This window comes from Eleginops maclovinus, chromosome 1 (assembly GCF_036324505.1).
Source record: "Eleginops maclovinus isolate JMC-PN-2008 ecotype Puerto Natales chromosome 1, JC_Emac_rtc_rv5, whole genome shotgun sequence".
Taxonomy (NCBI): domain Eukaryota; kingdom Metazoa; phylum Chordata; class Actinopteri; order Perciformes; family Eleginopidae; genus Eleginops; species Eleginops maclovinus.
Genome location: NC_086349.1, coordinates 4,849,920 through 4,869,554, shown reverse-complemented (window position 1 = coordinate 4,869,554; position 19,635 = coordinate 4,849,920). Strand labels below are relative to the sequence as shown.

The 19,635-nt window shown below is 41.3% G+C and overlaps 1 protein-coding gene across 1 annotated transcript in view; it reads right to left on the bottom strand.

The window, feature by feature from the left end:
• The window catches only part of lamb2 (laminin, beta 2 (laminin S)), a 56,054-nt gene that overhangs the window by 16,777 nt on the left and 19,642 nt on the right, over nucleotides 1–19,635 (bottom strand). The window contains exons 3-12 of the mRNA XM_063887708.1: nucleotides 12,565–12,734; nucleotides 12,288–12,423; nucleotides 8,278–8,351; nucleotides 7,711–7,899; nucleotides 6,941–7,004; nucleotides 2,578–2,780; nucleotides 2,339–2,459; nucleotides 1,585–1,773; nucleotides 1,108–1,287; nucleotides 168–280 (exon numbers count right to left, since the gene is read on the bottom strand). Coding sequence (XP_063743778.1) covers nucleotides 168–280; nucleotides 1,108–1,287; nucleotides 1,585–1,773; nucleotides 2,339–2,459; nucleotides 2,578–2,780; nucleotides 6,941–7,004; nucleotides 7,711–7,899; nucleotides 8,278–8,351; nucleotides 12,288–12,423; nucleotides 12,565–12,734 — 1,439 coding nt within the window. The remainder of the gene's footprint in view (nucleotides 1–167; nucleotides 281–1,107; nucleotides 1,288–1,584; nucleotides 1,774–2,338; nucleotides 2,460–2,577; nucleotides 2,781–6,940; nucleotides 7,005–7,710; nucleotides 7,900–8,277; nucleotides 8,352–12,287; nucleotides 12,424–12,564; nucleotides 12,735–19,635) is intronic.

Below are 19,635 nucleotides of genomic sequence, written 5' to 3'. Positions count from 1 at the left end.
AGAGCAATTTGTTATTTTGAAATGATTGCAACTTATCTAGTCAAACTAAAACAGACAAAATAAAATGTTTGAACCAGGGCTATTTATGTTATGAAAGACAGAGAAAATCACACAGTCAATATTTGAGAAATTCTTTTTAACAATCAGACCCAACGGCTTTTTCTCACCAAACACTGGTCACAGCTGCGTCCAGTGACGAGACGCTTGCAGAAGCAGTCTCCACTGACGGGGTCACACTGGGAGCGACCTGACACGGTTCCTCTGGGGTCACAGCGGCAAGCTGGGGGCCCGGGGTGGAGGGGGAGAAGGATGAGTTTCAATTAGTTAGTGCAGCATATTGAAAGCTGGTCAAAAACAGGCTGCCACCACTGTCAAAAAGAAGTTGAAATGCCTTTATATTCAACCCTTATTCTCAGATCAATACTACAACTAAGCCTAGTGAGCAAGCGTGCAATTTCACCTAAGAATGTGACCCCCAAACCAACACTGATTATACATGTTCTGTCCAATTCAATTATTAAAATCTTTCTCAAAATGATCTAACTGTTTAGTCACAAGCAAGTACTTTTTTTGCCCTGAGCTTTGCCTGTCCGGCAACATCCAGTCTGCCCTCTCCTCTTAGTGAAAGGAATATATGGAGACATAAAAAAACGAAGAAATCCCTGCGTCTTGTGCAATTTTCAGAAAAACAGAGCAATCATCATTTTTTAAAGATCATTTCCACAAATTGATGCTAGTATTGAATACGATCAAATATAATGCAGTGAGGTCTGTACTTCCTGTTCTATTCCATGAAAGTGGAAATAGGACACCGTTTTTGGAGTTTAAGTGTTCATCGTTGACAGTGGAAATATTAGGCTGATTGATTTGTCGCATTTTTAATATAACTTAAATAACAACAAATCAAATATCATGTCCATATGAAGAAAACTAGAAGATAATTACAGGGTTAGAGATTTAACAATAATACAGTTCTTTCTGTATAAAGTGTTCACAATGCATGGTTCTTTTTTGATGATGTATATAAATAAATATAATTGATGTATCAGTTATTTAAATATTTTTAAAACATCAGTTGGTGTGAGTGATATCAGAGTCAGTACTCACGTTGGCAGCCCTGAGGGTTTTCAGCGCTGAGCCCGAAGTAGCCGGTCTTACACTTGTCGCAGCGCGGCCCCTCCACATTGGCCTTGCAGCGGCACTGACCTCCCACCATGCCGAGGGAGGGCTCGGTGTGGCTGTCGCACATCCCTCCGTTCTGAGAGCCATCCGGGTCGCAGTCACAAGCTGTGGGACACAAAAGTTATGCGTTTTCTAGGTTAGTGTCGAGGGGGTTTGGGGTCAATAAGCTTCCATCAGTAAAGTCCATTTGAAAGTTTTTCTATCCCCATTCTAATGTTGCAGATAATTGCTTTACCCAAAATCTCATGTTCTGTCTAGATACTCAAAATGTGTACTATTGGTTAACATCCTTTGGTGTGAATTAACTGTAATATATATCTTTGGAAGGCGCTGAGCAGTAATTACTACCATGCATTGTTTGTTTCATCTAAACAAAAGCAAAGTGCATAAACACACACTCACCGACACACACTTGTGGGTCCCTGATGTCTTTGAAAGCGTCTTGGTAGTAGAAGGGTTTGCACATCTCACAGTTGCGTCCCATGGTGTTGTGCTGACAGTCGTCACACACTCCTCCGCTCACGTTTCCCGTGGCCAGATACACCGCCATGTCGAAGTGGCACACGCTGGAGTGGCTGTTACAAACACACTCTAGAAAGAAAGAAAAACATTGCCGACATTATTATTCAGTTGTGTTTTTTTTCACTTTCACCACGTGATTAATTCAAATCCAACATTATTATTCAAAAATTCTGAGTTGCATATAAGGCTGCATCTGACTATTATTTGTATTATTAATATCCTATCCAGATTACACTTTTGGTCTATAAAATAAAACATAAATATAAAATATTGAAAAATGTCGTTCCAAGTTTTTCAAATCCAACGTAATGTCCAAGATCTTTTGTGTTGTTAGTAAAAAAAACTAAAGTGCTTACTTTATTTTGATACAAAAACAGAAAAAGTAGGAAATCTGCATATTTAAGAGATTGAAACAGCATTATCTGACATTGTCTAAGAACAATTACTTTAATAATGAATGAATTATCAGATCATTTAGCAATTATTATTCTGTCAAACAAATAAGAATGACTAACTCTAGTATTATTAGCCGGATCATCGATTCAGAAGTGGCAGTCGAGATCTTTTTGTCATCAATGCTTATTGGCTATGTGTTTTCAGCGCACTCATTCTCCCCTTCCTCCTCTGCACTCACTCTTGCAGGCGTTGGTGTTGCGTCCCTTGGCTGGTCTCCAGGGCAGGTCGTTGTGGAAGTCATCACACTCCTCACAGTTCAACCCCTTGGTGTTATGGTTGCACACACACCTGCCATGAACCTTAAAGGAAAATGTGAGAGAGGGGGGGAGTAATCTACATGAGATGATGAATCAAACACCTTGAAACTAGAGTAAGGAACATTGCTAATTATAAGTCTGACTGTGAATGAGGCCTCACCATTCCTTCTATATCATCCCTGATGCCGTCGATGCGGGCGCACTCGGAGGCGTGGCCGTAGCAGAAGCAGTTTCCACGTACCACCAGCTCATACATGGCGTAGTAATACTTTTCTTTGATTTCAGCTCTGGGGTCCAGCAAGTTATCTCCCAGTGTGTGAAGCTTGGTGAAGTTCACTCTCAAGTTAGTGATCTTTAGCTGGCCTTTAGGGGAGAGGACAGGAGGAGGATAAGAGAGGGGGAGGAGCAGAACGCAGGGACATGTATTTGATTCATGTGGACACTAATTGTAGTTAGGTTCTTCTGTGTCAATAAGGCGGTTTTATGTTGGATGGTGTGGCATAAGCTGGTTAAGTATAGGATGAAGCACTGCGTTAACAGTGCAAACACACACACACACACACTTTACAAAGGCCTTTTTCACCAGCAATAGGAAGTGTAAGCCACTGGAGCATGACAGAACTTAGTGTGTGGCAGAGCATTATGGGATGGTTTGAGGATTAGTTAGTCCTCAGAGTATTAAGGCACCTTAACATAACATTGTAAGGGGGAAAAACAAGAGCAGTTTAAAACCAGATGTCATAAATAATTATTTACATCAGATTATCAAACCGTAGATCAATGGAACAAGCACAGTGATTATTGCCAACCTGCAGCATCACAACAATGTGTTTTGATCAACTAAAACACATTTTGTAGCGTGTAAATCATTTGGAATTTGTCAACATATTCACAGGCAGCATTGCGATAGTTCAGACGTTGAACAAAATGTATATTAACATTTCAATTAGCTTGGAGGATGATGAGCGCGGCAGCCATTTTTGTGTGAACTTTAGCCATTGCAAAGCACTGTAAGCGTTGCAGAAAGCTCCAACTTCTCATGCAACGTTCCTATGGTATCCATAAAGAGTTTTTTCTCCATTCTTTGTGTGTTCACCTACAACTCATCAGCAACAGGACAATCTGACATTAGCTCAGTATTTTACATATAAACTTCCATCCTCACACAAATCAAGTTGCTTAGGTTTAAGCAAGACAACTTAGGGGAAAAGATCAGGGTTTGCTCTGCAGTGTTTTTGGAACCATAGCTGTCTTTACACTCCCTGTTTCAAGATTACGGATTGTAGATTACACAGTAATCAATGTATCCAGAATTTACAGCGCAATACTTTTCACCGGTATATATGTTTTAATATTGGTATTTACTAATAGTGAAATGTGCATATTCTGTTTCTTCAGTTTGAAAATAAGTTTTCAAAGTTTTTGCTGCTTGAGTTTATTAAGAGCTCCGTCAAAAGCAAAACCTTATCTGCAGAATCTTACTATGTAGCTATATAACGCTTTTCTATAAATACTTAGGTTTTGGAAGTATGTATTGTCCCTCCATAAATCCAAGGCCAAGTTCCTTGGTTACACTGACAATATCCAATTGTCATTTGGGACTTCAAGTAGATTTCTGGGTAAGGGAGAAAATCCCAAGAATGACGGACAAAATTGGAATGTTGTGTTGAAATGTTTCCAACCACATCTTGCCTCTTTATCCTCTGAATATGTACGGAGTTCTTGCTAAGTAGACCAATAACTCCTCTCAAGAGAGACTTGTCTTTCTACCCTGTTAATCTGCCGGAACATCTTCCGCTGCTACAGTCCGGCTGTTCCCCAGGAGTCATCAACGCACGCACGCACGCACGCACGCACGCACGCACGCACGCACGCACGCACGCACGCACGCACGCACGCACGCACGCACGCACGTAATATGTACTATAAAACGTTATTGACCAACAAACTTTACCCACATGTTCACAAGGGTGCACACACCTTTCCCTTCTTTGTCTGTACTATTGTGCTTCTTCAGGGCCTACTTTGGAGAGAAATATGCTTTATCTGCTAACAGTGACTGGCAGTAACTCAAACTTACTGTAGTCAACTATTAATGACACTGAACCGAGGTCATCTGCAGCAGGCACTGAGCTGTGCTGGGGTAACACAATGTGGTAATTAAGGAATGAATGCGTATCAGCAACATAATCAACATGATCATTATAACTACAGCAACATATATACAACATCAGCCTGCGTTTAGTCTCCACACAAACACAAATAATCTGGTCATGACCAGCGTTTCCTTATTATTCACAGTGTGTGTTTTAAATCCTGCTGGAGTTAAAGCAGCAGTGCTACATGGAGATGGATGAAATGTTTTATGGAAGGCTTTTTTTTTGTACATTCTGTTACATTACCCCGCTGACTTTATCTGTAGGAATAGAGTCCCTCTCTGACAGAACTAATCCCCCCAGCTCCACTGCACTGAGACACCGTCTGTTCCTATTAGTCAATAGCAGAACCCATGGATGTACAGACAACTAGCACTGGATTACTTACTGGTATTCATTTCAAATACTAAATTCAAGGAATGAGGAGTATGCTGGTGGGTTATTCGAGAAAGAATGTAGAAGGTCACTTCTTCCCAGTTTGAATGAGTCAGACTGAGGATGATTCATAAGCACTTTAACTTAGCCTCCTGAACACAATTCCTCTGCAGCCCAGAAGGCCTTGCAGGTCCTGGTCCAGGCTTTCTCATCTCCCACCATTACTGCAACTCCCTCCTGGTTAGTTTACTTGCAAGGACACTCGACCTCGGAGCTAATTCAGAATGCAGCAGCTCCACCTAATTTCTCCCACATCAAACCATCACTCTGCTCCCTTCACTTGCTGCCCAAATACGCTCCAAGACACTGGTACTGTCCTACCATGCTGTGAAGGGATCCTTTCCTACTCCAGGACATGGTCAAAGATACACACCAGAAGAGGCACTCTGCATCAGCCATCTGCTCGCTTCTCCCTCACTGTGACTTGGACCCAGGTACACCGCAACAAAAACACACTTGTTTGCTATCATGGCTCCAAAACGATGGAATGAGCTCCACCTCAAAGCTGTCGAATGCTTTTGCTTATAGATGGTTGATGTTAGAGTAAGGGCTATGATTTGGGTTAAGGTCTGCTGATTAAAGGGGCAGAATATGTGCAGAGACATTCTGGTTATATTTCAATATAACGAAACTGCGATGTCAATCACCTTTCCAGGAACCCGTATTGCGTGTTTGTTTTTTGACATATCATAGAAGTGGGTTGTGTAACTAAAGGAAGTTACGTAACAAAATGACATATCTTGAGCCTTCCCATAATCATGGATTGAACATAATCAAGTCACTTTTTTGCCTCAAAATTACCCAGTTGTAATGTTGCATAAAAATAACTAGGTAGTTTAGTATGATATTGAGTTGTTTTGATTCAGTTTACAACTCTGACCAATTGTTAAAACTGTGACCATGTACTGTGACTGTAATGCAGGAATAAAAAATGATTTCCCACAATGAATAATTGAGAGTGCAATTGAGACGTAAACGGGTCGACAGAGGGGAAGGTTAACCTGAAACTCAGGGCAAAACTCTCCACCTCTCACCGAAGTGATGCAGAAACAAATAAAGAATGCACCCATTAGGATTGACTTTGGCTTCACTGACAGTAAATATGGATTGCTCAGCGGTGAGGGGGTAAGGGGTCTTCGTGTGGGCCGGTTCCAGTGAGATATTCCACCGCAGAACAAGAAGACCTATGCTGACACATTGGCAACGGAGCTCGGGTTTCTGGGAAAAGGCTCTCAAGTCCTGCCAGTCCAAACACGAGGGCCAGGACAGTGAGGCTGTGTGGGAGAGGAACAGCTGCTTTTCACATCTCTTATGTCTTCCACACAGCGGGGCCATGTTTCACACCCCAGAGAGAGTGGAGGGGCTGCTACAGTCCTGGACGTGGCACAGCTGGATAACAAGAGCTAATTGTGTCAGCTGGAGGTTGATTTATGGAGACAAATGACTATAGCTCCCAGGGAGGAACAGGATATATCTTTATGTAGTAGAGGAATTTATTTAGGCTCGTACTGAAATTTAAATTCTCAACACTTTTGTCTTATGGTGTTTTGTTTTTGTAATGTTTTGTTTTTGTTTGTAAGGTAGCTTTATGTATGTTCCCTCACGTGGTATGTATGTATGTTATTCCATGTTTTTCTGTGTTTCTGCCTTAATCACGAAAAAAAAACCTTTTATATTTCTTCCTTCTTTACGAAATTAACACATACATTTTGTCAATGTTTGTTTGTATGATTTCATTCAACACCGCAGACCTACGGGAGCAGTTTTGGGTTGAGCATCTTGCCCAATGACACTTCGACATGCTAACTGTAGGGTCTGGGGATTGAACCACTGTAGTCCCAGTACATGGGCTCTATCAGGTAAGCTTTCCATTGTCTGGATTTTCTTTACACTATTAGATTATACACTATCAATAAACTGAGGGTCACTCACTCTGGATGCTGGGGCTGTATGGATCCTCAATCCTGATGGCAGGCTCCAACACTCTGTAGATGACCTAGGATAATACATGGGAACATATTATGCACACAGATCAAATATATGAACCAAATGAGACTAGAAATAATAGTGGAATAGCAGACTAGCATGAGACTGAATCAGACTGTGTGGTGTGCATTCCTGAACAGTACCCAATGTGGTCTGAACATTTGTGCTGCAGTTATTCAGGAGCTTTGGTTCTTTGTCCTTTCTGCAAAAGTTGTCTATTTGATAAAAATTGCTTGTGAAAAACATTGTCTTCGGCATTGTCTTGGGTACTTATAGTTGTTGTGGTTACTAAAGTCAAGTCAAGGATGAGCTCAACAAAAATGTGTTGATTTCTGCTCTCTTGCTGACAGTTATATGAGGTAATAAAAAACACGTAAAATAAAGAGTGGAAACAGCTAGCCTGAATATACAGCTGCGGAAAAAATTAAGAGACCACTCAAAATGTTTCTTAGATCTTTATCTCTACATGTATGGCAGCAGTTCCAGTGTCTGTTGAATTCCAACACACAGAAAAAATGTCAGTAGTTTATAGAATACAATAATTAAAAATTAGAAATGAACTCAAAGACAAACCTATAAATAATAAAACAAGAGAAAATGATAATGCTGAAGTGGTCTCTTAATTTTTCAGTGGCTGTATACGTTAAATAAGGTGACTTCCAACACCTATAACATATTTTTGCACTGGACAAATAAGCGCATCATAAATCTCTCACCTCTCCCTCTGTTGACGGCTCAATGTCAGAGTAGCGTGACTCGCAAATGACATCATTGATGTTGCGCAGAGGACCCGAGGAGACTCCGGGAAATGCAGAGGCGCAGTCATGGGAAAAGTAGCGGTAGATCTGCCAGGTGCGACCAAAATCTGACGAGCGTTCAATCAGCATGGCGGCCGGACGGAAAGTCTGCAACAGAAAAATATATTCCATGAATTTACTACAAATGTTGGTCATGGATTTCAACTGCTGGGCAATAGAGTGGTATTGAGTCCCTTTTTAGCAGCCGCCTTTTTCTGTACACGTAAAAGGTTCAGACATTCCCATGTGGGGTAATAACTGATTTATTTAAAGTCTTAGAACAAAAAAACATCAAACATTTGTACGCTTGTGTTAACATCAGACCTTATTTCAGGCATCTCACAAAACACAATTTTATAAAACCATTGACTTCGAGACAAGGGAACAGGAATTGCTCGAATGCTAACGTATTCCCAGGTTTAGGACTCATTACTGCACCACTCTATACAAGCCAACAAAAGTGACGAATACTGCTTTTTTTTCTACCTTGAAAGTCATAATCAGGTGAGTGAAATGAAACTCTGCTTCCAGATCCAGCTGGATGAAGACATCCGACTTTCCTGTGAGAGAAAATGACAGAAAGAGAGAAATGGTATGTTAATGAAAGCCACTTACATTGTATTAATACAACACAAACCACATGTTCCATCTATGTCATCACATTCAGATACATGAATGGCTGCAGATTATAACCAGTAGGAGTAAGCTAAGTAGCAACCCAGATTTTGGCTTGAGGAATGGCATGTTGACAGGAAAACTCATTCAGTGTTGGCAAGAAAAAATTGCAGAGTGCATGTTGAAGCCCACCCACTTCCTGAGTCATACTGCAACAAATATCCTGAAGGATCACTTTCACTCTTCTGCTCTTTTTTGTGTTACACGTACGTAGAGCACAAGAGGATTTTCCCACTCCTGCATACTGATACATGAAAGCGACACCACATGAATGTTATTTTTAACTACATAACACTCAACTTCTAAACTGGTTATTTGAAGAAAAACCACAACATAGGTGATACACATATGCAAAAGAAAAAAATGCTTTGGTGCCTACTCAGTTACATGTTTTGGAAAAATGCACGTGCCCTCACACATCCATGTGAAGTGGGGAAACCACCTTTTTTATATATATATATTTTTTGGGGGCTTTTTGCCTTTAATCGGATAGGACAGTGGAGAGTGACAGGAAGGTGGGAGAGAGAGTCGGGGTGGGATCCGGAAAGGACCACGGGTCGGGAATCGATCTGGGTCGCCGGCATACGGTGCAGGTGCCTCATCCAGTTGCGCCACGGCCGGGGCCGGAAACCACCTTTTTAACATTTATGACCTGCAGGTAATAACAGTGTGAAGGTGTGTGGCACACCAAAAACTGAGTTGGGAAGCAAAGGAGAAATGCAGATCGTATCCTGTGTTACACAAATATGGTCAACCTACATATTTAAGCTGCACTCAACAATATTGTTATTGTAGCTTACTCTCCCGGAGTTTCCAAAAAAAGGGTGAAAAAGCCTGTTAAGTGACTAAGTAGATGAATATAGATATTTGTCTTTGATGGAAACCTTTTAGCACTTGCTATACTGAAGGCTACTTCATATATAGCTTATTGAGCTATGTGACATGTGAACATGAATTTGAGGTACCAATCACTGTGTTGTGTTGTGTTGCGTTGCGTTGTGTAGGAACCAATAACATATGCAGCTTAAGAGGAACCTGAGCTGCTGCACTGCGTGAATACAATAAAGGGATTATACAGTGCATATGTATTGTAAAAAATAGATGTAATAATTATCTTGCAGTGGATGAATAGATGAATATAGTCATGCTGAAATGAAGTTGTTCCAAAACTTGCAATTCTGCATAGTTCATATTTCTTCCTTGAGTATTTTCAGTAAATATTTGTAATAAAAGTGCTGTACTATTACCCAAGTAATATTTAGGATCCAAGTCTTTGACATTTAGTAAGGTTTTTTCAAAATGTGATTTATTGATCTATGCCAAGAGTGTACAGTTGCCCACAAAAAAGTTGGCTAATCAATGAGCAAATCTCCCAAACCAGAAAAACATATCCATAAACAGAACACAAAAAAGTCAGCCAAAGATCCACTGACTGACACAGGAAGGAAAAGGGTGGAACACAGAGTGGAGGAAGCGTTTGAAAAAAGAGAAGGACAGAGAGGGAAGAATATTTTTAACATGACTTATATTCTGCTCATTTTCATATTTGTACTGTGTGTCTCTACTGTCTCATGCTGTAATGATCAAAAAGCTCTTTATTTTTCTCATACTGCCTGTGCTGCAGCACCTCTTTTCACCCTCTGTCTGAAACCAGAGCCCAGTCTGTTTTGATTGGTTAGCAGTCCGACTCGGTTGTGATTGGTCAACCGCTTAGATATCTCCTGCCCCTTAACCTATCATGTAAAAATGTGTTAGCGCACTAGCCAATACAAGCGTGAGGGAGCTGGAGGGAACTTTGGGATTGTTGCCTTTGCAGATTATTTACATTCACAAAAAACATATAACGCACTACAGGAACGGGAAACCCCTAAAAAGCATAATAGGGCCCCTTTAAAGAGTAAATCTGGCCGGTATAGAAGTTGGTTGGGCGAGTCATACATGATAAATTGTAATGAATACTCACTCAAAGTGCAATGACTGTATGTATGCATGAGATCCCATGAAGTTGTAATCATAATTAACAAGTGCACATAATAAAGCCTCTGTGCTCATATCAAACAGGCACACTGTGCCACGATCGCCATGGAAATGCCCTTAAAGATGCCATGGAAAAGCGGCAGCAACCAGGAGTAAAAATAGCCTGATACTTCCTGTCCCCCTTCTCTCTCCTTCTGTTTCTCTCTGTTCTATTCTGGGCCTGCACGGCTGCTCATCAACAGCACTCCATCACAGCAACATGGCTCACCAACAGATAAAAACGAGCCTTGTGTCCAGCTCTCTCCACACTGCTCTGACATTGTGAGAGGAAAGACATCAGTCTCCACTCCCTTTCACTCTTCAATTCATCCCCAACTTCCACTGTATGTTGCCATCAGAGCTTCTCTCCTCTCTTTCCCCCTTCTCTCTTTCTGTTTAGGAGCCAGAGCAGGGCCTACTCTGTTATTAAGCCCATCTGTAGCTGGTCAGAGTGAGTTTGTGTGCAAATGTAATGCTGCTTTTAAATTCTCTATAGCTACCAGTTTCTTACTGCTTGTGTGGTTTCAATACATTTAAAGGAACCTTGCTGCTTTCCAACTGGAATATTTCTGCTTCTATATACACCACCTCGTCTTTTTATATCCAATATTTATAGCTTTAACTTTAAAGCTTAACCTTTAAGTAGAGGCCATATTAAGTTATTCACATAAACATCATTTGGCAGGGTACAGGGCTGATTTAAAGGCATGGCCGTTTTAATTAAAGGTTTGTTGCAAATGTAGAACCGTCAAAGTGAAACTTAAAGTCACAGTGTTACTGTACTAACACATTCAGGTTGCTGGTAAAGAAATATTGCTGTCATCTTGTTACTGATTTAATTTTGTAAACAGAGGATTATTAATGCTTTACAGATCAGTTATGAGGCACCAAGTATAACTTCTGGCTTGCCAGCTTGTGCAAAAACACTCTTTACTTATATACCACTGAAACCCAACTTTGTTTTGAAGGTGAATTAATCTTATCTTATCATATCTTAAATTAAATCAAGTTAGGTATGTTTCACACATTTGGTAAGCTAAATAAATTAGGTAATAAAAAGAAGTGAAAGATGACTTTTGGTTTCCTGTGTGACTCAAAAAAACGTCAATCTTTCTAAAACTCCTAAAGCTGCTTTCACATGACAACTGGTAAAACAGCTCTGCATTGACCTGCCATTGTGGTTGTGTAGAGAGGCAGAACGGCTCTTAAATGTCGCCAAGCTCGACTTTGTCACCGAGCTCTGTGCTCAAAGTAAAAAATATGTCACCTTTGATTTGTGGATGTCCTTTTTAAAGGGATCACTGGTTCAAGTCCCCGAAAGACCAAGTGCTACCGAGGTGTCCCTGAGCAAAGCAGCGTTCCCTACACTGCTCCCCGGGCACCGTACATATGGCAGCCCACTGCTCCTAACACTAGGATGGGTCAAATGCAGAATTTAAATGTCCCCTCTGTGGGACCATTAAGGGTTTCTTCTTCTTCTTCTTTTGTACCGCAACCTATCAGATGACAGCTGCGCGGCGCAAGCTCGCAGGGGGAGGTAACCGTAGAAAGTAAACTTCACTTGCTGTTTGAACCGCAAGGCTCTGCGGCCCTCCTCGCGGTGAGCAGAGAGTAAATCTCATATCATGTGAAGGTAGTTTTACTTTCTGTTAGGCTCGTATCATGACTATGGCCACTTGAGGTCACCGCCTATCAAAAAGGTAAATATGGGTCAAGATGAGCTGCTTGCACAGACAACCTATGCGGACAGAGGACTGTCTGAAGGTTTATGTCAATGCAGAACAAAACAGACAGAGTCTCCTCACCATTCTCGGACTGCCACCAGGACTTCTTGCGGTGAAGTTTGAAGGTGGTGATGACGTTCTCTATGCGGTGATTGATGGTGTTGTACACTGGGTCATATGGCCGCCTCGAGTCACAGTCGAAACATTTCTTCTCATCCTGTGGCAGCACAAAAAAAGTTTAGAGTTACAAAGGTGAAGGACTTCAGGGATCAATCAGACACACAAGACTACAGACAAAATGTAAAGAATGGGCCAGGAGGGGCCGACCCAAAACTCAGTACTACACAAACACACTGACCTGCAGATGACTGACAATGCAGTAAGGCTCCTTTCTCCTCATCCCACATGTCGACGAGGCCTTCAGGCTCTTCTCTCGTCCAACCAGCAAGTTCCCCGTTGCCGGGTAACAGCTGCCATGGGCACAGCCGTGGCTGTAGTTGGGCTCCTGGCCAACAGCAGTAGCCAGGACTAGAGGGAGAGAGACAGGAAATGGATTACAATCAACAGGAAACTGCAGTGCAGACGAGCATTGTACTTTAATAGAACCACCATTCACAAGCTTGTGTTGGCCAAAACATTTCTGGATCACTTCTTCTTTATGGCATAAAAAAGGCACAACATCAAAATGTCTTATTACTTCGTAAGGCAGACAGACTCCAGGATGGGGGGTGAAACTGCTAAATCTTTTACAGAAACCTGGATCAGTTCTTCATTGTAAGACGTCTATAATGTATTTAAGTGTGAAGTTTTATTTTGAATTTTGATCCAAGATTTAAATATGAAATGACCCACTAGTAAGAATTATGATCTAGACTAGCCACATGGTTAATAAGGTGTTGTTAAGATGTTGAACTACTCCAGTGGAACTATCTTTTCCAGAACATGCGGCCAACCCATGGTGAAGCTTCTCAATAAATAAATCAAATATGTTACGTGTGTGAGCCATTTTAATATGTTTTAATTAGATGTGTTCATGTTTTACTTTATTCATTTGTCTGAATTCAGTTTTACTTTATTTTTATTTATTTATGCTTGATTATTATATTATAAACGTTAAACTATTATAAACTATTTAGGGCAGAACAAAGAAACAGAGAGAGGGAGATATGATACATAATAGACAGAAAGAGTAATGTAAATGAACTGAATTATAAAACATTGGAAAGCATCAACAAATAATAAAACAAAAACCATAAGGCACGGTATGTAATAAAACAATTATTTGTAGTCATCAAAAGGAAGATTATGGTAAATGATCAGATTTGTCAGGGCTTACAGCTCTTGGGGAAACCGTTTCATACACGCTTCTTGTGCAGAAGCCTCATAAAGGTCATGGAGTACAAAGGGTTTAATGAGCTGGACACTGACACCCCGCGACTCAACAGCTACTGCTTGATCAAGAGCCAATTTAATGTTGAGACAACATCCAGTGGGAGGGAGACAATAACCTGCTGTCTGCAGGAGACCCAAACAACAGCCTGACAAGAGGCCCAAGCTACAGGCTAAATCTGGAAACTACGAGGTCAACTAAGATCATCAAGCTCATGAAATAAAGCAAATGTATTGAAAATCAAGAATGTTAATTTACTCATGGCTTGGAGATGTTACATTAAAATATCTGTAAGAGAGGTACGAAGGCCATGAAAGGCAAGTGAGAAGAAAAAAATACTGGTAATCCGTTTTACAAGTCTGAGCGAAATGTTACTCTTCTATAATTATGGCTTAAAACTGTTAAAATAAAATCATTTTACAAATAATCTTTTCAGGTCCTTGAAAAAAAGATGTGGGGAAAGCTGAACAATTATTTTGCATCCACTGCAAACTGTACCACTGCCTCATGTTCTGTTTGGACTCAATTATATCCATTTATAGCATGTAAGAGAGACACAGTAATGTTAAATCATTTGCTGAAAAAGAATACTTGCATAATGTGTGTAGAGTGCATTGAGAAACTACACCTCACCTCAAAGAAAACCCGAACATCCAAGTGCTTTTAGTGTTGTTGAAAACATGGAGTAGAAGTGGCCAAAATGAGTATTACAACAACAAACATGATGTTCATTATTTGGCAACTGTTTTGACAGAGAAGAAACTTTGAAATGTTATCCTGGCAACTTATTTCACCATGACTTCCTCCATAAATACACGAAAAAGACCATTTAAATTAGAGCTAATAAATGGATGATCACATTTGTTTTTCTCAAGGCTTCCGTTAGAAAGCTTATGACTTGTTGAACCCTGGCGTGAACATGTACTGTCATCCTGTAATACAGCAGCACAGCCTCATTGTGAGAGCTAAAATAAACCCTATAAACCTTCATGACAACCAGCAGCAGCCGCCACACATTCCTCTGGACATCTTGACGTAAACGTCTCCTCCTACATGCCTCTGGGACCTTTGTGTGTGTCTGTTGCCATGACTGAATCAGTATGAGGAGAGGGAGACCCAGAGGTGCTGCTGTCAGTGTATCAGCAACAGGTGTTTCTAATCCTCCCTAAATGTATACACTATGGCAAAATGTAACAGTAACTTTTCTACAGCACTCCTACACTTTGTAGGATATTTCACAAGCTTTGGAAAACAGGGTTTATATTCACATATTCCTGCATCAGTCTGCTTTATATTAACACAGTTGTATACATTTACACCTTAATGTCTCAGTCCAGCACACATGCAGTAGCAGCTAGTACACCTTTAACTCTTTTCGACCAGATTTTTTGAAGACAGAAACAGTTTTCAGCAAGAGCATTATTAATATACCTTATAGAGAAAAATATAAACACTCACAGAATAATTTAAGTAAGCATTTTTACACACATTCTTTCCTTCCGTAATGTCCCAGCTCTTTGAGCTCGAGTGAGAAAAGGGTTGTGTATATTTTGCTAAAAACAATAGTTCTACAATTATTTTGCTTACAGAAACGTCTCTTGCCATGCTGAAAATGTCTCATGCGCTGAATTTTAAGGCAAAAATATTTTACTACACTACCAAATGTTCATCTAAAGGGCCCTTTTGAATGAATAATGTCGACAGGTACATTGAAACAGTATTTATTACCATCACATATTATTTATATTGTTTCATTTTAATGTAATACAGGTCTGCTGTTCATTTTTATCTGTGTTATTTTGGGGTTTTTTATTATTTAATCTATATAATTATATATTTTTCAATAATATTGATAATATGAATATTATTCTTATATAATATTATTTTAAATATTGTGTTCACAAAGTTCGGACAGGTTGCAGCAGCAGGTAGGATGCAACAGCAGGTTGCAGCAGCAGGTAGGATGCAACAGCAGGTTGCAGCAGCAGCAGGTTGCAGCAGCAGGTTGCTGTACCTGTCAGTGCCAGGATGTGATTAGGTAGAGAGAGACGGTGCATTATCACAGCCTGACACTGCAGCAGGGCCAGCTGTAGATAGGGAGCATGCTGGGAACAGTGAAGAGCAGGATTTCACATGGACACACACATACACACTCTTTCAGGAGGAAACCTGTGTCCGCCTGGCATCTGGACAAGTCTCATACTGGTGCCAGCCAAGTGAGCAACACGTAGACATGAGGTTTACATACTGTGGGTGACAATCCCACGCCTATATGGAGGCCTTAAGTGCACCTGTGCGTTAATACTTAGACACAATCACACTTCTGCACAAAGAGACACTCATTCATAGTTACATCAATCATAACTCAGAACTAATTGGCCACTGAAGAGAGCAGAGGTATGGTCTTAAGTCAGTTTTTTGAGTAAGACTCAAGTGACAAATTTGATGACTTAAGACTTGCGGACTTCTAACATCCACTCTGTTTAAACGTTGTGATGGTCAGCAAATTGCAATATGGAAAATGTGACTTAAGACTTGTGGGCGTTGACTCGGGACTTGACTTGGGACTAGCCTGTCTTGTCTTTGGACTGGACTTGGCAGTCTTGACTTGGGACCCGACAAGTATTGTTACAAAGATGCTCACATTATCTATCTTATATAATCATTAGGGTAGTGTTTGTTGTCTACACAAAAGACGCCTATTAGAGGATTTGTTCAAGTGTAAGGTAACAATCTGAGCCGTCTTATTATCAGACGCTAACTGACATAAAGGCCCTTTGAAAAAAAAAAAGCCTGTGGACTTATCCTTTATCAGAAAAAGAGAGTGTGAAAAAGAACGCAGGTCAGACGGCTGTTTTCGTAGATGAGGGAAACAGAGAGACACTGTACAGACACATCCAGACACAACCTGATATCTGTTCTGGATAATATTGGCACGCATTCAAACGTGTGTGTGTGTGTGTGTGTAGATCAGAGAGGCTGGAGGAGCGAGGCAGACGTCTGATGTCATATAATCACAGGTTTCTTGTCTTCTTTTATCTCTGTGTATTAGTTTATCTAAGAAAATCTACACGGGCTCAGCATGCATTTGGCTGACATCACCGCAGTCTCAAGAAAACAATATACAGAATAATGAGCTGAGCACTTCATGAAAATACATATTGAACCAATTCACTTTAGTTTTCACAAATATATAATGCATGACTTAATGTATAACAATCCAGAACAACCTCTTTAGTCCCAACATACATCAAATGTGAATGAACAATGGATTTCTTGTTATTATCCCACTGAAGCTGTGAAATAAAACGCCTGGCAGTGTGACATCAGAGGCTGTGTAGCTGACAGTTATCAGACTGCTGCTGCTTGACGTAAACCAGGGAAGGAAGCACAGTGCAGGGAGGGAGGAGAGATAAAATGATGAGATCTATCATTTGGTAGACCCTATTTGCAACCATTTTAGAGTTTATCCATCCATCCATCCATCTTCTCCCGCTTTTCCGTCAGGGTCGCGGAGGTAACAGCTCCAGCAGAGAGCCCCAAACTTCTCTTTCCCTTGCCACATCAACCAGCTCTGACTGGGGGATTCAAAGGCGCTCCAAGGCCTAAAATGCACAGGCAGCCAGTGGAGGGAGGCTAAAATGGGAGTAATGTGCTCCCTTTTACGTGTTCCAGTTAGGAGGCGAGCGGCAGCATTTTGGACTAACTGGAGACGTGCGAGGGAGGACTGGCTGACTCCAAGATAAAGTGCATTACAGTAATCCAGCCGAGATGTAATAAAGGCGTGGATTACTGTTTCAAAGTGCTTATGTGCAGGGAAGGGCTTCACCTTTGCCAGCTGCCTAAGATTAAAAAAAGCTGGACTTCACTATTGCACCAATTTGCTGGTCTAGTTTAAAATCACTGTCCATCTCAAAACCCAAGTTTGTGACTGTTGGCTTCCTGTAGTGCTCCAAGGGGCCCAAGTCAACAGGAGGGGGTTCACAAGAGCCACTGGGACCGAACACCATCACTTCTGTTTTGTTTTCATTACATTTTAAGAAGTTCATGGACATCCAGGCTTTAATGTCTTCAAGACATAACAGAAGTGGTTTCAGAGAGAAAGCATCCTTCTTCTTCAGCGGCACATAGATCTGGCTGTCATCAGCGTAACATTGAAAAGAGATACCATGCTTTCTCAGGATTGAACCCAGGGGCAGCAGGTACAATGAGAAAAGCAGTGGTCCTAAAACTGAACCCTGTGGAACCCCATATGACAGCGGGGCAGTGCGGGACTGCGGGACTTACGCACATGGTTCTGTCTCCCAGATAGGACTTGAACCAGTCCAGGGCGGTAGCAGAAATGCCCAATGGGTGCTGCAACCGAGGCACTAAGATGTTGTAGTCCACGGTATCAAAAGCCGCAGTTAAGGAGGGCGTGGTTATGACACCGACCTAAGCACACGTCTTTTTGTGAGCTCCTGGCGATATTCTTGTAAAATCCTGTAAATTTTCCTTTAACTGCATGAAAAGTGATAACTATCATTTGCGGCAACTTATTTTTGTACACCCGCGACAATATGCCGACAAAGAAAGCACAAAACAAATCTAAAGCACACTTTTCTCCGAGTGATGAAGAGGAGGTCTCAGATGCTAACAGCCTAGCTAACTCAACAGGTGAAGCTAGCCATGTGTGTCACGGAGACGTGGATGCTGGAGGGGCCCACAACATGGACATTATTCAGATACTCGATGGGATTAGAAATGACTTTTCCACAAAGACTGATATGTTCCTGAAAGCAATCCAAGACGTTAAGAGGAACGTGCAGGACTTCTTGGCTCGCATGGATGAAGCAGAAGTGCGCATCAGCAGCGTAGAGGACACAGTTAACTCAGAGAAAGGCAAGACTGATGCGCTGGTTAAACAAGTTACTCTCCTCACGAACAAACTCCGAAGCGCTGGGACCAGAGGCATTCCCAAGACAACCTCTCATCAAAAGAGCACACAGGTTGCCCGGCCGGACGCAACCTAATCGATCGACCAGACCGAGAGTCCCCATCGTGAAGTTTTTAAACTTCCAGGATAAAGTTCGGGTGATGAGAGCAGCCAGGGCCAAAGGCAAAGTCATCTGCGGCGGTCAGGAGATCCTGTTCTTCCCGGATCTTTCTACGGAGCTCCACCGACGTAGGAGGGGTTTCGACCGGGTAAAACAAGAACTGTTATCAATGAACATACGGTACGGAATAATTTACCCAGCTAAGCTACGAGTGACGTCTGATGGTCAATCACGTGAGTTTGAAACCCCTGCAGATGCTGAAAGATTCATCCAAGGTTTACAAAACACAAAGGACTCGTAGAGTAATTAGAATGATCTGCTGTATCCTTCAGGATCCGCTTATCTATAGTTTGATGGTGCGGGCTTTAAGAGCCAGTAACACACGTGTGAAATGGTAATGCACTCTTTTATTTTGTCTCTGTTGTTTTGAGGAGAACTTTCTGTTTTGTTTATATCCTTTGTATATCATCTATATCATTCTTCAGTCCCCTCAGATATAATGGGTTCTTCATTTACTTTATCTAGAGACTGCCATGCGCCCTGTTTAAGCAGGCTTTCATTTGTTTATTAGAGGAGTGTGTATTCACTATACTGTCGGCTTTCCTAGATGAGAGCTAAACTGCAAGAAAATCTATGATGAACAATCTGTTTGTGTAGATTATATACTTTTGCCAGGAACACAAATGTCTTGTTAGTTTTGTTTCATTCTGTCATGAACGTTAGGTTTGGTTTAGCTGCTCCCTTGGTTACACTGGAACAGTGTGTGCACTTAACTGCACCCCAAGGTCAGGGGGAGGGTGGGGGAGGGCGAGGGGCTGTTCTGTTCAGGTTGACAGCTAAGGGGATTGTTGTAAGGCAGATTTTGAGTTTTATGTTTTTGTTTTTTTTCTGTATTGTTTACAACATGTTGCACTTTGCTGGCGCACTCCCAATACAACACAGAGATATCCAACAGGTTTACCAACAACTAAACGATGATGCTATGCTGCACAAACTAGTGTAT